This window comes from Nuphar pumila, chromosome 15, assembly GCF_984573655.1.
Source record: "Nuphar pumila chromosome 15, dmNupPumi1.hap1.1, whole genome shotgun sequence".
Taxonomy (NCBI): Eukaryota; Viridiplantae; Streptophyta; class Magnoliopsida; order Nymphaeales; family Nymphaeaceae; genus Nuphar; species Nuphar pumila.
In genome coordinates, this window is record NC_143263.1 from 25,208,919 (window position 1) to 25,226,509 (window position 17,591).

At 34.7% G+C, this 17,591-nt stretch overlaps 2 protein-coding genes across 2 annotated transcripts in view; one reads left to right on the plus strand and one right to left on the minus strand.

Moving 5' to 3' along the window:
• LOC149814861 (S-adenosyl-L-methionine-dependent methyltransferases superfamily protein) overlaps window positions 1-407 on the plus strand; it is a 31,382-nt gene extending 30,975 nt beyond the window's left edge. Inside the window, exon 10 of the mRNA XM_089989808.1 lies at window positions 145-407. Within this exon, the coding sequence (XP_089845934.1) occupies window positions 145-231 (87 nt within the window). The 3' untranslated portion in view covers window positions 232-407. The remainder of the gene's footprint in view (window positions 1-144) is intronic.
• A 12,774-nt stretch (window positions 408-13,181) lies between these two features.
• Window positions 13,182-17,245, minus strand: LOC149814862 (polyprotein of EF-Ts, chloroplastic-like). The gene is made up of 2 exons (XM_089989440.1): window positions 17,111-17,245; window positions 13,182-15,568 (listed from the first exon to the last, which is right to left on the minus strand). The coding sequence occupies exon 2, from the start codon at window positions 15,496-15,498 to the stop codon at window positions 13,534-13,536; it is 1,965 nt and encodes a 654-aa protein (XP_089845566.1). The 5' UTR covers window positions 15,499-15,568; window positions 17,111-17,245; the 3' UTR covers window positions 13,182-13,533.
• Window positions 17,246-17,591: the final 346 nt, after the last annotated feature.

Consider the following 17,591-nt stretch of genomic DNA (forward strand, 5'->3'; position numbering starts at 1 on the left):
CTGATTCGTGCTAAAGCCATTAAAAAAATAAACAGTGTTGTACACCTCTCTTTGAAGCAATCATGCCTTGTCTTTATTTTTGTTTATCCTTCTTTGTCCTTGTATTTCTATCTTGGTTCGTTTCAATCTGCTCACATTTTGCAGCTTCGGTTCGATGTGCCTCAAATGTACAAATTCCATAAAAAGAAAGAAGTTGATATTGCAGTCGACCTCTGGCGCTTTACCCCTTAGGTCCTTGTAAAGATATTTGAGGATGGACTTTTGATGACCTGTTATGAGGGTGGTACCAAACAATTTAACACTTGGTTTATGTAATATGATCGTTTATGTGCACTGAGTCGAGGAAAAAGACCTCTCTCGTCCCTCAGTACTGCTCTTAGTTTGTGAAATTATCGTTCTTTTTTATTGATGGGGATAAACAAAGAATCTTTTGTTTATGTTTGGAGGATAATTGATCTAGAATGAGTTGTATCATAAGCTTTAGTTACTGGCATAACTGTGATCTACTTGAGAGTTGGCTGATGCTATAGTAAAAACTCTTATTGCCAACATTTATTGGTTTTAATGATAACAAGGAAATGGCCTGCAAGCTAGCTCATATAGCTGGCCAGGACTCAAGACAAGATGGAAGGACAAGCCACCGGACTGGCATCGTCTCCGACATACACTGTAACTGTATATTTGTGAACTTTGCTTTATTTTTGGAATACACCGGTAGGGGACCAGGGGTCGGCCTAAATTGCCCATAAAAAAACATTTTTTTTCTAAGAATCTAAAATAATCTTGTTTTCGCCAGCAGAGTCTGGCTACTGATCAAAGTACTGAAGAAATTTAAGAGCTATGCTTACTTTCTCGGGCTTCCACTTTGTAAAGCAACGCTGGTGAAAGCCATGTAAAAGTGTATAGGCTTGCACAGCTGTCGCCTGATCAGATGAAGTGACTTGTATGTAAACTTGGTATGTATGTGCGTGCTCTTGTGCATAGAGATGGCAGTGGACTGAGGTGGAGGTGTGGGACAATGTCTCCACCCTTGCCCCGTCTCAAAATTTTGCCCTCCATTCTCACCTTCATCCCCGCACGGGTTTTGATTTAAACCTCCATCTCTGCCTCCATCTTCACTTTATGTCTTTCATCCCCGATCCAAACAAGGTGAGACGGGGCGGGGCTCTGCTCTGGTCCACTGCCATCCCTAAAGGTATTTTAGTTATTTTACTAACAGGGATCGGGGACAGGGTGGGGTGATGTGGGGCAGGGGAAAGCATAAGTCCATCCCTGCACAAGTTTTGATTTTAAGCTTCATCCTCGCCTCCATTACCTTTTCATGTCTTCCATCCCCGGTCCAAATTGGGTGAGGCAGGGTGGGCCCCCGTTTCCCAAGTACATTGTCATCCCTAGTGCACTCTCTCTCTTATGCAAGCTATGTGCGTGCACTTGTGTACTCTCTATCTCTCTCCCTGACATAGCCTCTTGGAAAGAATCCTGGGAATTTGGCAAATCCAAATAATCAAAAGAACTCTTCTAGATACAGGATCCAAAACCCATTCTCTGCTTTGACCAATCCAAATGATCAAAAGTACTCTTTAGGACAACATACCCAAAATCCGTGCTATGCATTATGGGACTAGGGAATTTCATCCTTCTAGTGTAGATGATACAAACTATGCAAGGGTTACAACAAAATCTTAAATACTTTTTATGAAAAATGATAGTATTGACCTTGTAAAATAGTGTGTTCTCCAAAATGCCTCACAATTTACTAAAATCTTCATATCTAAAATATCTAATTCTCAACTTTTTTAGGATATTTTTGCCTTTATGCATAAATGGTATTGTAAGACCCACAATTTTTTTGAAATTTTAATCCAATAAAGAGGATTTTTAATGTAAAAAATTATGTCATGAAAATATTGATTTAATGTTTAACTTAGCTAATTAATGTTGTTTATATTTTTAGAATGTAGAATTTTCATATTAATTAAAAAAAGATTAAACTAGTGATTATTTGTTAAATGATTTTAATTGATTAGAAATAGTGTCTAATTAACCTTAGAGTAACTAATTATTTTTGAATTATTCTTTAAGCTATGATTTTTAATTAAGAAAAAATATATTAAAGTATTAATGTAGAGTTTGTACCTAATTGAATCATATCCAAATAGAAGATCCAAAGTAGAAAAAAAAAGCAGTGAAATGGAATTTCAAGAAAATAAGGACTAATATGGGAATTTCAAAAAGAGAGATTAATATGGAATTTCAAGAAAACTAAGAACTAAATAGAATTTTAAGAAAAATAAGAACTAATATGGAATTTTCATAAATTAAGGTTCCTAAAAGTAATATCAACAAATAATAAATAATAAAATATGGTAAAAAGGTAACTATGTAGTTAAAGATACAAATAATAAATAATAAAATATGATAAAAAGGTAACTATGTAGTTAAAGATAGTTGAATTAAAACTAAGGAGGGGGGCAATTTTTGCTAATCATGACTTTGGGATTTGCAATCTAAGTGAAATCTACTAAATCCCAAGTAGAATATCTACAAATCCTAGGTAAATCAAAAGAAAAAAAAGCTAAAATTGTTAGCATTGGTGTAGGTTTTCATATTAGGAAAAGTCTTCATGTGCTATGTAAGTCAAAGGTTATGCATGAAAGATTTTTTTTGAGAATTGGGTTGGACAAATCTCAACCTTCCATTCCCTCCAAATGATCTAAACCATACATCTACTTGTAATCATTATCTCTTGCCTATAAATACCACTCCAAAATGAGAAAGAGAGGCATCCAAGAACTCTCCCTCTCTTCTCTCTTTCTTTTTCTCTTCCTCTCCCACGATTTTGATATTTCACTTATCTTCTCCACTTTAGCATAGTGTAGGGTACCTATTGAGGAACTCTAACCTATACCATTTGTGAGTAAGATCTAAGGGTGAAGTAGTTCAAGTTACTTGCAATAACAAGATAAGGTAAATGGATTTATGTTTTATACATTTTGATATTTATTCAAACTCTTCTCTCCTCAAACTATATAAACATGTGTTTCATAATACATGTGGGTATGGTAAATGAATTTGCATGATATGAACCATGATGATTATCTCTTTTTATGTATACATTTCTTGAACCACACACGATTTTGGCAAGGTACATGATTGAAATGGAGGTGCACCAACTCTAATGGTGTTTCATCGTTTCAAAAACCATGATCAATCATAAAAAGTATTTGTGTTTTAATGAAGTTATCACTCTTGAAAATTTTAAAGCATCTCACAAATTCTATTTCTCTCTAAGCAAAGCATACTTAAGAGATTATCATTTTTACTGCATAATGTTTTTTAATAATAATAATGCCTTGAATATCCGTGTGAATGTGATAGAATTCATAAATTGAAAATGATTTCTTGAAAATCCTTGTGAATGTGATAGAGTTCACAAATTGAAAATGATTTCTTGAAAATCCGTGTGAATGTGATAGAATTCACAAATTGAAAACAATTTCTTAAAAAAGCTAAAATAACTCATGAAGAAAAAGAATGTTAGATAATCATTGTGATACTCAAATTCTTTAAACTCATTGATAAAAGAAAATTGTCTTAATAGGTAATGAATTATGTCAAAAGGTGAAGAAACCAATATGCATATTTTTTTTGACAATTCTCTTATTTCTTGAGGTTTCACTCTTGAAATTAAACAACAAATATATTTCAAAAATATTTTGCCATACATATATTCGGATTACTTAAACTATGATGAAACAAGGGCTGGTCGAACATACCCAGTCCGGACCACAATTGTGGTCTAGGCTAGGTCTGAACCATGCCTAGACCGTACAAGTATGAACCAACAATCAGTCTAGACCTGGGTCCTTTTGGGTCGGCACAGACCTACCCGAAACTGGGCAGATCGGTTCGGGCAGTCTGTGCTGAGTCGGTTCAAACCGGCTAGACTGAATGGTCCGATCCAGCCAAGTCTGAACCAAACCGTGCTGTCTGGTCCAGACCAGTCCCAAGCTAGTTGGACAGACCAACAACTGGTGGTTCCATCAACATTGAAATCAAAAAGAAAAGAAAAGAAGAAGAAGAAGAAGGGAGAAAAGCCAAAAAAAAGGAAAGGAGAAAGAAATGGAAAGTAAGGTATTTACAAGAATCAGTTTTTGGAACAGATGAAATAGAGTTTATAACTTGTATAGATTGTGCAAAGTCCAATGCAAGCAATACTCTCCTACGCATACTTGGAAGAAAATCCTTGTGTATGCCTAAGCTTTTCCATACGTAAAAACATCATATCGAGTTAGATGTGCATACACTTTTGAAATTTAGGGTTTAATTGCCTTAAGATCAATGCAATGCAAGAATGAATTCGTTCTTGCCTACATGAATGAGTATGACCGAAGCGATGTTACATTATACAAGAATCAATACATGTATGTATATGATTCCAATGAGTGCGCGATGATTTTTCACATGAAAGGCTTACTTTCGTCTATACTTATACTTGAGAAAAATGCAATACGAAAGGAACGTATGGTTCTATACGTATGATAGATGCATTGCATGTATTTTTACATATGCTTATGGTAATTGCAAGGTGACATTGCACTTGCCTATGTTCAAAGAATTTACCATATGACAATACTCATGTTATGCTTAAGCTTGACATAAAAACATTGTGTCATAATGTCTATGCATGGGCCAAGTGCCTTATGATAACTCTTGCTTGTATTATGCTAAATGCAAATTTGCTTATGAAACATTAAGGCTATGCAAAAAATAAAAGATGCATATGACATGAGGATATACTTGAACTTGCATAAGTAGCATATAATGCATAAAAGCATGCGATCATGATGTTCATTTTTTCATATAGATTATTGCCTCTCAAATTGTCTATGATGCATTCACAAAATGATATACATAGCATGTTGTAAAAATACATCTAATTATATTTGATTATTATGTTTTATTATGCTATGACATGATGAACTAAGGCATGTATGAACATTATTGGACTTATGTGTAGTTATGAACTAACTGTGAAATGCATTAGTGCTCTAATGAGAGCCTGGGTGGGTTGTGACCCCACATCGTGAGAGAAAGTCTCACTTATTATGCAAACATCTACACACTTAAAATCCTTGTTATCGCCTTCACCGACGAGGTGCTCACTTGGGCTAAAGGCGCCAGAGCATGTGAATTGGGTTGGACAAAATCATGTCATGACATATATACTACCCTGAGGGAAGTATGAAGGCTATTGAGCCTAAATTGCCTCGTGAAGCGAGGGCATAAAATACTAACCCTTAATAAAGATGAAACCACCCATGTAACCCATTCATACCATGGTCCACTTTAGAGAGGGTGTAATGACACAACCCCAAGTGACGATGTCATATTTAGGTTTGATCTATATGTCATACCAACTTGAATTAAGGAACAAAGGCGTCCTTGGACCTCCGGTCACTCGGAGTTAGGAAGGTCGAAGTTGCCCAAAAGTAGTATACCTTAGCTGCTGCAATAGTAAAGGATTGCAATCCATTTTGCCCTTGTGCCAAAAATCTCTCGGTTATGGACTGCGGGCTTGGGTTGGTTTATTTGGTCACTAATTTGCTACGATAAATATATAATTTGCATAATGAACACCGTAGTATACTCTAGTTGGCACGATGATAATTGCCTCTGCGTACCCAGAAGAGGTAAGCCTATCGAAATAAAAAATACAAACACTGCTAACTGACTAACATAGTTAGAGATGATTTATTACATTTTTGAGATTCCAAGTTATGATCATGTCATTGCATATTTGAGATTTCAAGTTCTGATCATGTTATTGCATATTCCAAATTATGATCACGTTATTCATAGTGTTTACTTGAGATTCCGTGTTATGATATTAAAGTTACATGATGATTTACCTGCAAGCATTTGATTGCCCTGAAGCATGTTATAATAGATGTTTGATTACTTATCATGATGCAGGTTGCGTAAATTCTCTTACCAGCTCGCAAGAGTTTTGACCCCGTTTTATGGGGCGTAGGTGATGAATGATGATGCGGTGCGAGAGCGTGGTGTGCAGTGAAACCATAATCCATCATTCCTTAACTAAGTTGCCAATTTTGGAAGAAACTTTGGGTCTAATTTTTAATGAGATATTTTATTAAACATTTGGGGATGTGTAATATTTCAAACAATATGAGACTTATGAAATGTAAATTATTTCCTTTGGTTTGTGAGATGAATCTCTATTTCAAATACGTAACTTATTGTTGTAACCCGCCGAGATTGTCTGACTTTTAAAACCCAAATTATTTCCGTTGTGATATTTAAAAAAAAAATGTGGTTATAATTCTACATTTTTAAGTTGGAAATTTTGAGGCATTATAGGTATGACTTTCGCAAATCATTTTTGCGAATGTCATCGGCAATATGCAAACCTCCTTTAACTATATTTCATAATGTATGCCTGCAAATATAGTACGACCTCCACAAATCATTTTTGCGAATGTCACCCAAAATATGCTAAACTCCTTAAAGTATATTTCACAACGTATGTCCGCAAATATAGTATGACCTTCACAAATAATGTTTGTAAATGTCTCTAAAATGTACCAACATCTTTTAACTAAATACTCCCAACTTACATCCAAAAAAAATACTAAGACCACAAATCATTCCTAGTGTCATTTTGCGAATGTTCTTACCTTTGCATGCTTTTTGATTCATATATAAAGTCATTGTGGTTTTTTTTCTCGTTGTTTCTCATTATAACCCTAAATCTTTTTTTTAGAACCCTAACTATAATGCCTCCAAAATTTTAACCTTAATTATTGTTCAAATATTAAAATTTTGAGACAAATGTTTTTTGATAAGTATAAGTAAATCAGATCTTATAATGCAGAAAAGATTTTAAAAAATGGTTAAGACTTTGGGCGGGGTTACACTAAAGATAACAATCAAATCAAAATATACGGGATATACACATTTCAAACCATATACAATATAAGACCAAAATATGAAGAGTTTTAATTTCATTTCAAATCAAAGTATAAAAATAATAGTTCAGTCTCTACATGATCACGTACTTGAAATAAAAATATCTTGTCTACCAAGATTACAAGGTAAGAGTGAACCCTCAAGGATGTAGCTCGACCAGTCCTTCGCTCCAACTACTAATCATACTTTACCTGCATTACCTATACCCCATAAAACGGGGCCAGACTCACTAAAGTCCGGTAAAACAACCAAAACTCAAACTTAAAGAAAATATATCAAGCATTTAAAGGTAAAGACATGATATATTATTCATCAATCGTCAAGTGATAGACAAGAAAAGGTCCTATGAGTCATTCATTTCAAGCATTCGAACATAAAATATTTAAAAACATTTCATCACTTAATATTCTATTCAACCTTAACTCACATAATAAAGCATAATCTACATGCATTCAAGTCATACAAGTCATCACACACACACACACACACACATATATATATATATATATATATATCATTGCATCATTTTCATATGCATTCATAATTCTTATAAACAATAAGTCAAATCATATTTGACCATTCCAATGTGAAACACACGTATATACATTCTAAGTAATTTCGTTAGATAATCATGATACACATCAATCATGATACATATATGTGATATATTCACTCAGACAATCATAATGCAATCATTTGCAATAAAACTATGTAGGCGTGATATATCATTAACCTAATAAGTTAAAACTAGTCATTTGTAGGCATGACGTGTCATTCACCTATACGCTAACATAAGTGTCACAATCATAACTTCATATCAAGATCTAAAATAAATAAGGATCTGATTCTTACATTTGAGTTCAATATATAATCATACTACAACAAAAAAACCACTTCTATAGATTTATAACTGGCTATCTCAATCAACTCAGAAGATCATCATAATTTAACATAATATTTCATTTAATCCTATAAATATTCACAAGATCTACGTCAGATCACCTGGTTTGAAAAATGTACAACTTCATAAGGAGTTACCGCCCTAGACGGATGGTCTGCCTGATTTTGAATAATGCATTTCTTCACAGAAATATACCGTCTTCGCAGGCTACCCGCTCTTGGGCAATGCACTTCCTCACAGAGACTTACTGCTCTAGTCAGATTACCTGATCTGATCATGCACACCCTCATAGAAAATCATTTGAGAACAATTTCTCAACGAGTATCATATTGAGTGAAAACTATTGTGATACATGCATCAATATAATTGACCACTCTCAGGGTCGATAGCCACCAATACGGGCACAAGCATGTATACAATCAATATGCATCACATCATACATTACTTTATATAGCACTTAAATCATAAAATCACACATTTAACCAATAAGGTTCTATAAACTATAGTTCACTATTGAACTTGAACATTTATCACATGCATTCATAATTTTATATCACGTGGCATTTAAATCATATCATACAGAAGCATATTATCCTACGTATCATATCATCGCCATAAAGAACATTGCATTTCATAAATTGAACCTTGAAGCATGCGTAAACAAAACATGAGTTCTTGCATGCATACATGAACATGCACATTTTATAATACAAAGCAACTAAACCTCAACATATGTAACTCCAACGTAGTTCGAGTTATACACACATGATTTGAGTCATATATGCATTGTTTCACCATATGAATCAATATCCAAAGCAAGCATTTCATGTATAATGTGTCTCACATATATATACATATATTAATAGCATTCACACAAATCATGGTTCGTTTATGAGAGCATGTGACATATCAATCCATGCATAACGATATTTGCATAATCATATCATGAACATGATTCTATCGTCATGCTTTTGTGTATGATTATACACTTATTATTTCACATTGGCATTCAATATAGTCATATCAAACACATCAATTTATGCAACATTTATTCACACACATACATGCTTAAACATGTACCTGCAACAAACACACTCCATATTTTGCTATATAAAATCATGACGAGTATGATCTCCGAACTACAACAAGAAAATCACTTTTATTCTCATATATTCAAATCATGCTCAACATGATCTCCAAACTACAAACACAACAGTCCTAGATATCCACAACTAAGTGGTGTGTGCGAGCATAAAAATATTGCATACAATAAAAATAAATTTATTGGATGATGCCTTTGCATCATGTACTTACTACGAGCATTTACCCGATTTGCATTTCGTATTGTATTGCATTCAATGCACATTGGCTTATAACTTTTTTGATTCTTAGCAAAAGTATCATATTTTTAATATATCATGCACTCAAATAAGTTAAACATATAGGCAACCATAGCACCTCTAGATATCCACAACTATGTGCGCTGTGTGTGCATAACTTGTATTTATAATTTAGTGACGTTATTTAGTATAACAACATCACGCTTATGCAATTAGTGCTTAAACATGCTCTTTATAAGTTCAGTTAAGGAAACTTACCTTAATAATGTGAAGAACAACAAATTGAAACCCAAAAGATCGAGGGGTTTCAAAATCCGCAAAGACCGCTCAAGCAATGATGTACCGAATACTAGGTGCATAACCAAAAATGCCATAAGCGCTAAAAATATGAAATCCCCAAAAATTCAGAAAGATAGGGTGAACTACCAATAAATATTAACTGGTGAGCAGAAAACACTGCATACACCAACATCTCCATCCCACCAAATTTGGTTATTGTAAAACATAGATTAAATATTTTAAATAGTATTTTTGATTAAAATGACCAAAATGCTCCTTGATTAAAAATTAAGATTTTTAACTTGATGAATTCATCTAGTAAATTCTAAAATTCAATGATATCACACAAATATTTTATAAAACTCTTAAAAACATATTTTTGATCAGAAGCAATATAATTGATTGTTAAATATCTGAAATAGTTTTAAAAATACTAATTTTACCCTTGTTAGTCAGAAATAAATAATTAAGCATTTAAACACCAATAAATGAGATTTAAATAATAGAAACACATTTCTAACTCGAAGATAAAGATGATTTATTTATTTATTAATACTATCTAAAATTTACAGGTTTTACACTAACCCTTTTCCCTCTCTCCTTTGTGGTGATTCCTATCAAATTTATCGTGCAACATTCCGACGAGGTTGTGGCATCCTTTTGGTCAACTTTTTTGTCTTGCAGTCAACTCTACTAACTTAGGTTGAAAGGCAAGTTTCATACTTTCTTTTATGCTTAAGTTTTTTTTATAAATATATAACGTACTGTACGACAAAAACAATGCATTTTTGAAAATGCTCCATAATTTACCAAATTTGTCGAATGGACAATATCGCATGTTCTCAATTTTTTCTTATTGCTTTTACCTCTCGCATGTACAACTTTTGATTTTTGCACGTCATGATGCTAAACTGATACACCCACATAACTCATCAATGAAATCTCATCTGAGGTTGAAAAATTCTAAAAAAGATTGCAAAATTCCAAACAATTTGTGAAACTAGTGATGAATTTCGCAATGCATGCTGCAAAAATCCTTTCTAGTGTTGCAGAAGTTCGTATCTTGCAAAATTCAGAACAATTATCACACTGGTATTGTGAAATCCCTTTTTGTTGTGAAATTCCCTATAAATAGTATAAAAGCAAAGCTAGGGTTTCACATAAATTAGGTTTTTTGTGGTCTCCAGCTAGTGAGAAATTATGACTATTTTTTTACTACCAAACATCAACGATGAGAAGATAGACAATACTTCATCGGCAAAAAATCATCGACAACGAGTATTTTCTATAATACTCATTAAACAAATAAATGTTAAAAATAAAACATCAAGAATCTTGTCGATAAATATCCCTAGTTAAATTTTGAGGATGAATTTTTTTTATGGAGGAAAGGATGTAAAACCCGTAAATTTTTGATATTTTTATGAGAAATAATGATGAATTTAAGGCTAAAATAATATTTAAAATTAAGATGTGAATTAAATTATAATTCGAGCATTAATTAAGATTCAGAATAAATTTCAGGTTAAGAATTTATTCTGAATCGGGTTTTTGATTTTTTATTAGATTTAATTTGGATTTAAGTTAAACTTAATTGAAATTTAATTTGAATTTCAATATTAGTTCGGATTCGAATTGAGTGTGAATTTGAATTTGGAGTCTCATTGGATTTTGCTTTTAGTTTCTTGAGTTTTATCATATTTAAAATTTTTATTTGAGAAATTGAATTTGGATCGGATTTAGATTTGAATTTAGATTTAATAAATATATTTTGAATATTATAATTAGATTTGGGCTTGAGTTTATCCTTTGAAAGATTCCTTTGAAATGATCAAGAAAGTAAAACAGTTTTTGAAAAATTCCTTTGAAATGACAGATCTTGGGTTTCTAACATACTTTCTTGGTATAGAAGTATCCTACTCTAACATAGGATACACAGGTCAGGACTATCAGATGATAAAGTTGTTGACACCCCAGAGACTGTTGGAATGAAGATACTAGCTGATGATGAAGTTCCCTTGGACAACCCAACTCCCTTCAAACAACTCATGGGATCCCTTATGTATCTAAGTATTACAAGACCTGACATAGCTCATGTTGTACATATAGCCAGCCAATTTCAATATGTTCTAACATCAGCTCATATGAGTGCAGTCATGAGAATCATTAAATATGTCAAAAGTACAATAAATAAGGGAGTTTTTCTATCTTCTTCCTCCTCCTTAGATCTTATTGCATATTCTGATGCTGATTGGGGAGGAGATCCAAATAATAGGCGCTCAATAACCGGTTTTTATGTGTTTCTAGGTGAGTCACTGATTTCATAGAGATGCAAGAAACAACAAAAGATGTCACTATCATCTACAGAAGAGGAATATAGAGCAATGACAACTACTATCATAGAAATCGTGTCGCTCAAACAACTAATTTCAGATATGGGAATTTACCTTCGGAATCCTACAAGATTATGCTGTGATAACAAGAGCGCCATATACATTGCTCGAAATCATACATTCTATGAAAGAACTAGGCACATAGAGATGGATTGCCATTTTGTTTGTGAAGAATATTTAAAGAAGACTATTGATCTTCCTTATGTAACATCAAAATATCAACTTACGGTTTTCTTTACCAAGGCATTGTGCTCACTAAGATTTAGCTTTTTACTTGACAAACTTTCGGTGATTTCACCATAAGTTTGAGAGTGTTAGAAAATAGTACATACGTATATATTTGTAATCTTTTTATTTTATTTTTATTTTTTTTACTTTATTTTTTGTTTTTTTACTTTATGTTTTTTGTCAGGTAACGACAGACTGTGCAGCTGCACAGTCTGCTATTTCAGACTATGCATCAGACTATGCAGCTACACAGTTTGCTATTTAAATTAGAGACGTTGGGACTGTACCCAACGGCTCTAATTAAAGCCGTTAGGTACAACCCAACGACTATCTCTCTTTGGATCTTTAGCTTATCTCTATAAATAAGGGCTTTCAGCCCATTGTAAAATGTATCTTATGAAAAGGGTTTTTACTCCCTTAATGTTTGAAGTATCTAGTTAGTTGGAAACTTGATTGCATGTTAGACTCTTCACATTTTAGAGGTGGTCCATACTCAAATTAAGGAGAACAAAGCAATTACTATATACATGGGCGTGCATGCACATGTAAATAAAATTGTCTGTGTGAGGTCTACATCTCTAATTGCTAATGTTCTTTGAATTTCTTTACAAAAAACAATACAGGAAGCTTTTCTATTTGATTTTGGTAGACATTCTTATATGTGAATGTTAGGTATAAGTCAAATTTTACCTTCTTGGTTCTAGTTTTTCCCGAAATAATTTGAGCAAAAGAATAAATTTATCAGCCATAGCAAATGATAATAAGAGTGTAATAATTTTTTCCCTAACATGGACAAGGACAAAAAAGAAAATAAGGAAATGGAAATGGGCACGTCTTTTGCGAGCTAGTCGGCTAAACATAAAATAACTCACAATTTCCCTTAAATTCCTGCATACAAGGACCTGACACTTGCAATAAGCAAGAATATAAGATCTACTTGTACCTCATTTTCTGGCTGATAGCTGCCAAAAGAACGGCCTAAAAACCTTGAACAAGTTATTTATAATCAGTACTTAAATCAATGAAAGCACAGAATCAGCTGGAGTACCATAATATAGAACTCAAGGATAGCACAATTTTGGAAAGTGATTACATAGTCAACATGCTAAGGTTTTAACAAATATTGGTAACTCATATCCAGGTTTTCCTAACCAAAAATATGCTTTCAATCAGGAAATCCGGCAGAGTAAGAGTTGCCATCAAGGAAGAACTAAGCTCGATGCTGTTTAGGAGAATAAACATAGAAGTTGTCATCAAGGAGGACTAAGTTTGATGATAATCATGAGAAGAATTAAGCTCAACAATGATGACATGCACCCGCAAGATCCATCAATAGTGAATGAGCACAGCAGGAAGTAAAAGAGTGACAGAAACATATTAAAGCAGAAAGGGAAGTGTAAAATCAAGAACCTCTAACTGTGGTTTCTTGGGAAGGGGGGACACCAGTTTTTTTGCTTGAGATGGATCGAGAAACTGATGCAACATCAGAGGAAGCCTCTATTTCTTCTGATGGAACAGGGGAAGGCAAATTATCTTCTGGAATGAGAAGTGTTTCTGTTTCTGCTTCATTACCTACTAGACTGTGTTCTGCATCATCATTTGATTTAACTTCTGCCATAGCTTCGTCAGAAACCTTCTCAGAATTCTCCACAATAGCAGATCCAGAATCAACTAAAGCATTTTGCACAGTTTCACTGATCTCTTCGGTAGTGGGAAACGTTTCAATTGAGCTGATGACACTATCAACCAAATCAGAAGTGGCATTTTCTAGTTTTTCATCAGTTGGGGATGGCTTGGAAGTAGCTTCACTTTCTGGAGATTGTGAATTGCTTGAATCAGTATCAGTCACTTCTTTTACTAGTGCTTCTGCCACTGCAGATTCTGCCTTTTCATTGTCTGCCTCAGAGAGATCTGTTGAAGTTAAAGCAGAATCCATGACTATAGCTACCTCTGCTGAAGCAGTTCTATCATTTACAGCTAAAGTATGTAATGCAGAGGAAACATCAACATGGTCTGAAGTTCTGCCTTCTGACGAGCCACTAGAAGTAGCAGCACCAACATCCCCTGCTTCACTTTGAAGCAATTCTTGGACTCCATTGCCATCAGCAGATGATTCCACATCCTCGTACTCTTTTGTTGTCTGGCCATCATTAACAGAAAGTTCTTCCGAGACTTCTGAAACAGTGCTAGTTTCTGCCAGTTTTTGAATTGTCTCTCTCTCGTCTAAAAATGCTGCAATAATCTTGTTTTTGCGGAATGCCAGCTCAAAAGGATTGGTAGCCACATGGACAACCCCTTGGTTGAGTTGAATGTTGATATCTTCAATATTCTCTTCCTTTTTCATTGTCAAAGTTACCTTTCCTCTGTTAAAACGTAAAACTCGAACATTAACTTCTTGGCCTATCTGCAGCTGTGAGTCTCCCAAAAGGCTGGCATATCCATCAGATTCCTCAGATGTTGGGAGAAATCCTTCCTCCCCATCAGGAAGAGATATGAAAGATCCTGATCTGGTTAGGTTCTTCACAGTGCCATCTAAAATCTGTCCTTTGTAGAACTTGGAAGGCTTCTGTTTCTCATCCTTTTTCTGACTGGGTTTTGCAGTATTCTTCTTGGTTGATCTTGGCTTATCATCACTCCTTTTGGCATCAATGGTACTACCAACATTAAAATCTTTCTGTTGTTGTAGCTTCCTAGTATCATCCCTTTCCCGCATTGTTAATGAAATCCTGCCAGTTTCAACATTTGCTTCAATGATCCTCACTTTGACCTCCTGCCCAATCGAAACAACAGTGCTGACATTTTTGACAAAGCTATCACTCAATCTGGAAACATGGACCAGGCCATCTGTGAAAGCACCAAAATCAACAAATGCACCAAATGGCTGAATTGATCTAACTTTTCCAGTAAAAGTAGCACCAGGTACCAGTTCCTCATTCTTTACAGGTGGTATATCACTCTTTCTGATTACTCTGGAGAGTTTAGATGGGGCAGCAGAAGTTACACTAACTTCCTCGGAAACGGAAACTCCACTTGCTTCTGAAACAGGTGACTCATCTGAAGAAGCACCTTTATCAGCTGCACCATCACCTATAACAGCAGATTTTTTATCTTCTACAACTACATCAGTTCCTACAGATACCGAAGTTGGGATCCCCGATTGATGCTTTAAAGTAGCAGCCCTTCCATATTTTTCAACTAATCTTACACAGAATGATCGTGAGAATAGGAACCTTTGTGAAAACAATGTTGGTCGAGTGCATGATCCGAGAGAAATATACTGTGTTGTAAGAGGGACTTTCCTTGAAGCAAAAGAAATTGGAGGAACGGGGTAGACATTTCCAGCAGAACAAGGGATTACAGGTGCCATGCTAACCTCAGATGTCAAAATTGAGGAAGTATAGACTGTTCTAGAAAAAAATTCACTTTCTTCCCTTTGCCTGTCAAGCAGACAAACGGGAAACCATGAGTCAGAAACACATAGGTGTATGACACAGAAATGAAAGAGAATGTCCATTACATTGAATTTAAAGCACTAAAAACATATTGTTAGGATTGTATGCTGAAACTTCAATTAAGCTCAACCACAAACACTGAAAAGCTCTTTGCAACTAAAAAGTCCTATTGAGAAGATAATATATTATAAAATAAAAAAACTAGAATGCAAATCACCAACAAGCTGCGGTTAGCCAGTTATTGCCAACATATTCAAGTCATGCTTACATATCCAAATCCTTGCGACTTCAGATTTATGTACAATTTAATTTCTAGGTATTAACCCTTTATTTTCACGCATAGTTGCATTAGCTAGTCTTTTATGGTTTTTCTTAAAATTTTCTTTTATTTATATTCTGTTGATAACCAAGCTGGGGGAAAGCGCATGACGATTTCAAACCCAGAACTGCTTGGTTAAAGGCATTGTTAGCCTACTGGTCCAAGTCCAACTATCCCATTTGAACCACTGAATCATATTGGTTAAGGTTAAATGCATGAGTATCATGAGCGCATTCGCACATGGAAATGCACATTCACATAAACTTGTACGAACCATGCTCCAAAACAGGCAACTCAGATAGAAGTTTGTCTCTGTCGCACTCTAACTAAGATTATGTAAACACATTGCTTGATCAAATCTAGCAGGATGCCTGTAGAGACATTCCCAACAAACTGAATTCTAAAACATGGCATCAGAACAAGGGGACAGAACGTGGACGAAATTCACAGGACAATACCTACACAAACAAGCACGTTTGACTGTTGGCAACAAAAAGACCAGGCTGTTTATCAGAAAACAGCAGTAAATATGAACGAATAATGTACTCATTAGAAGAGATGGCTGGCTGTTGGCGAGTGTTTAGTTGTTTACTCTGTGAAGAACAATTTTTTTTTTTGGAAAGACTGTGAGGCACAAATTTCGGCTTGCCCGTAATCTCCTCTTCTAACAAACTCGGAACCAAAAAACTACAATAGGAATGGAACAGATGGTGGAAACAACCCAATAACCAAGCATCGATAGAAATGCTGGGAAGAATTACTCAATAAATCATCGAATTCAGATAAGACGTTCCCAAAAAGTATGCTCATGCAAACTGAAACATGTACCAAAGATGAACTAAATTATGAGATTTTATATATATATATATATATATATATATATATATATATATATATATATATATATAGAGAGAGAGAGAGAGAGAGAGAGAGAGAGAGAGAGAGAGAGAGAGAGAGAGAGAGAGAGAACAAAGTTCACCCGGTTCAACTTTTAACTATTTGTTCTCAAATTTGAAGGTAATAACCGCAGAGTTAAGCAAAAAAACCCAGAAAAAAGGAAGAGAAGAAAATAACCGCAGAGTTAAGCAAAAAAACCCAGAAAAAAAAAGAAGAGAAGAAAAGGAATGAAAGAATGGCAGCCAACAAAGTCTAAGACGAAACAGAGAGGAAGAAAAAATTACAACTTTGCCAAGAAACGAGAACCGTACCTACTGATTCTCCATGAAGGAGAGGAGGAGAATGGATTGGAATGTCTGTGAGGAGAAATCTCCGGAACCCGGAGAAACGGGTTTGTAGTTTTTTCTGTTATCCGTTCGTGAGTCTCTTCCTTCTCTGCTTTTATCAGGGAGGGAAAGAGAGGGAGATGGTAAGAAATGAAACGTGAGGTTTGAACTCGTTATCCTGTGAATTCAGGGTTGCATCCTTTGGTGTGACTGTTGAAGTAACAAGGGAGTCAATTTTGGTCCGAGTGATTCGGGTCCGGAGACAGGTCCCATCGTAAAGTGAGTGTTGGACTTGGGGGACCAAATTTGACTGCCTGACGATTCGCTTTGCCACGGCCAAAAAGTTGGAACGGTATGGTAAGGACAGTGATTAGTAAGCCGTTGTTCACTTTGGGTTTGGGTCAGAAACAATTTCTAAATGGAACTGTCTCTGAGTTTATGGTCTGATGTGTTATAGACACCAAGC

Excerpts from the sequence above, each read along its gene's own strand:
- LOC149814862 (XM_089989440.1), bottom strand. The coding sequence starts at position 15,498 with ATGGCACCTGTAATCCCTTGTTCTGCTGGAAATGTCTACCCCGTTCCT.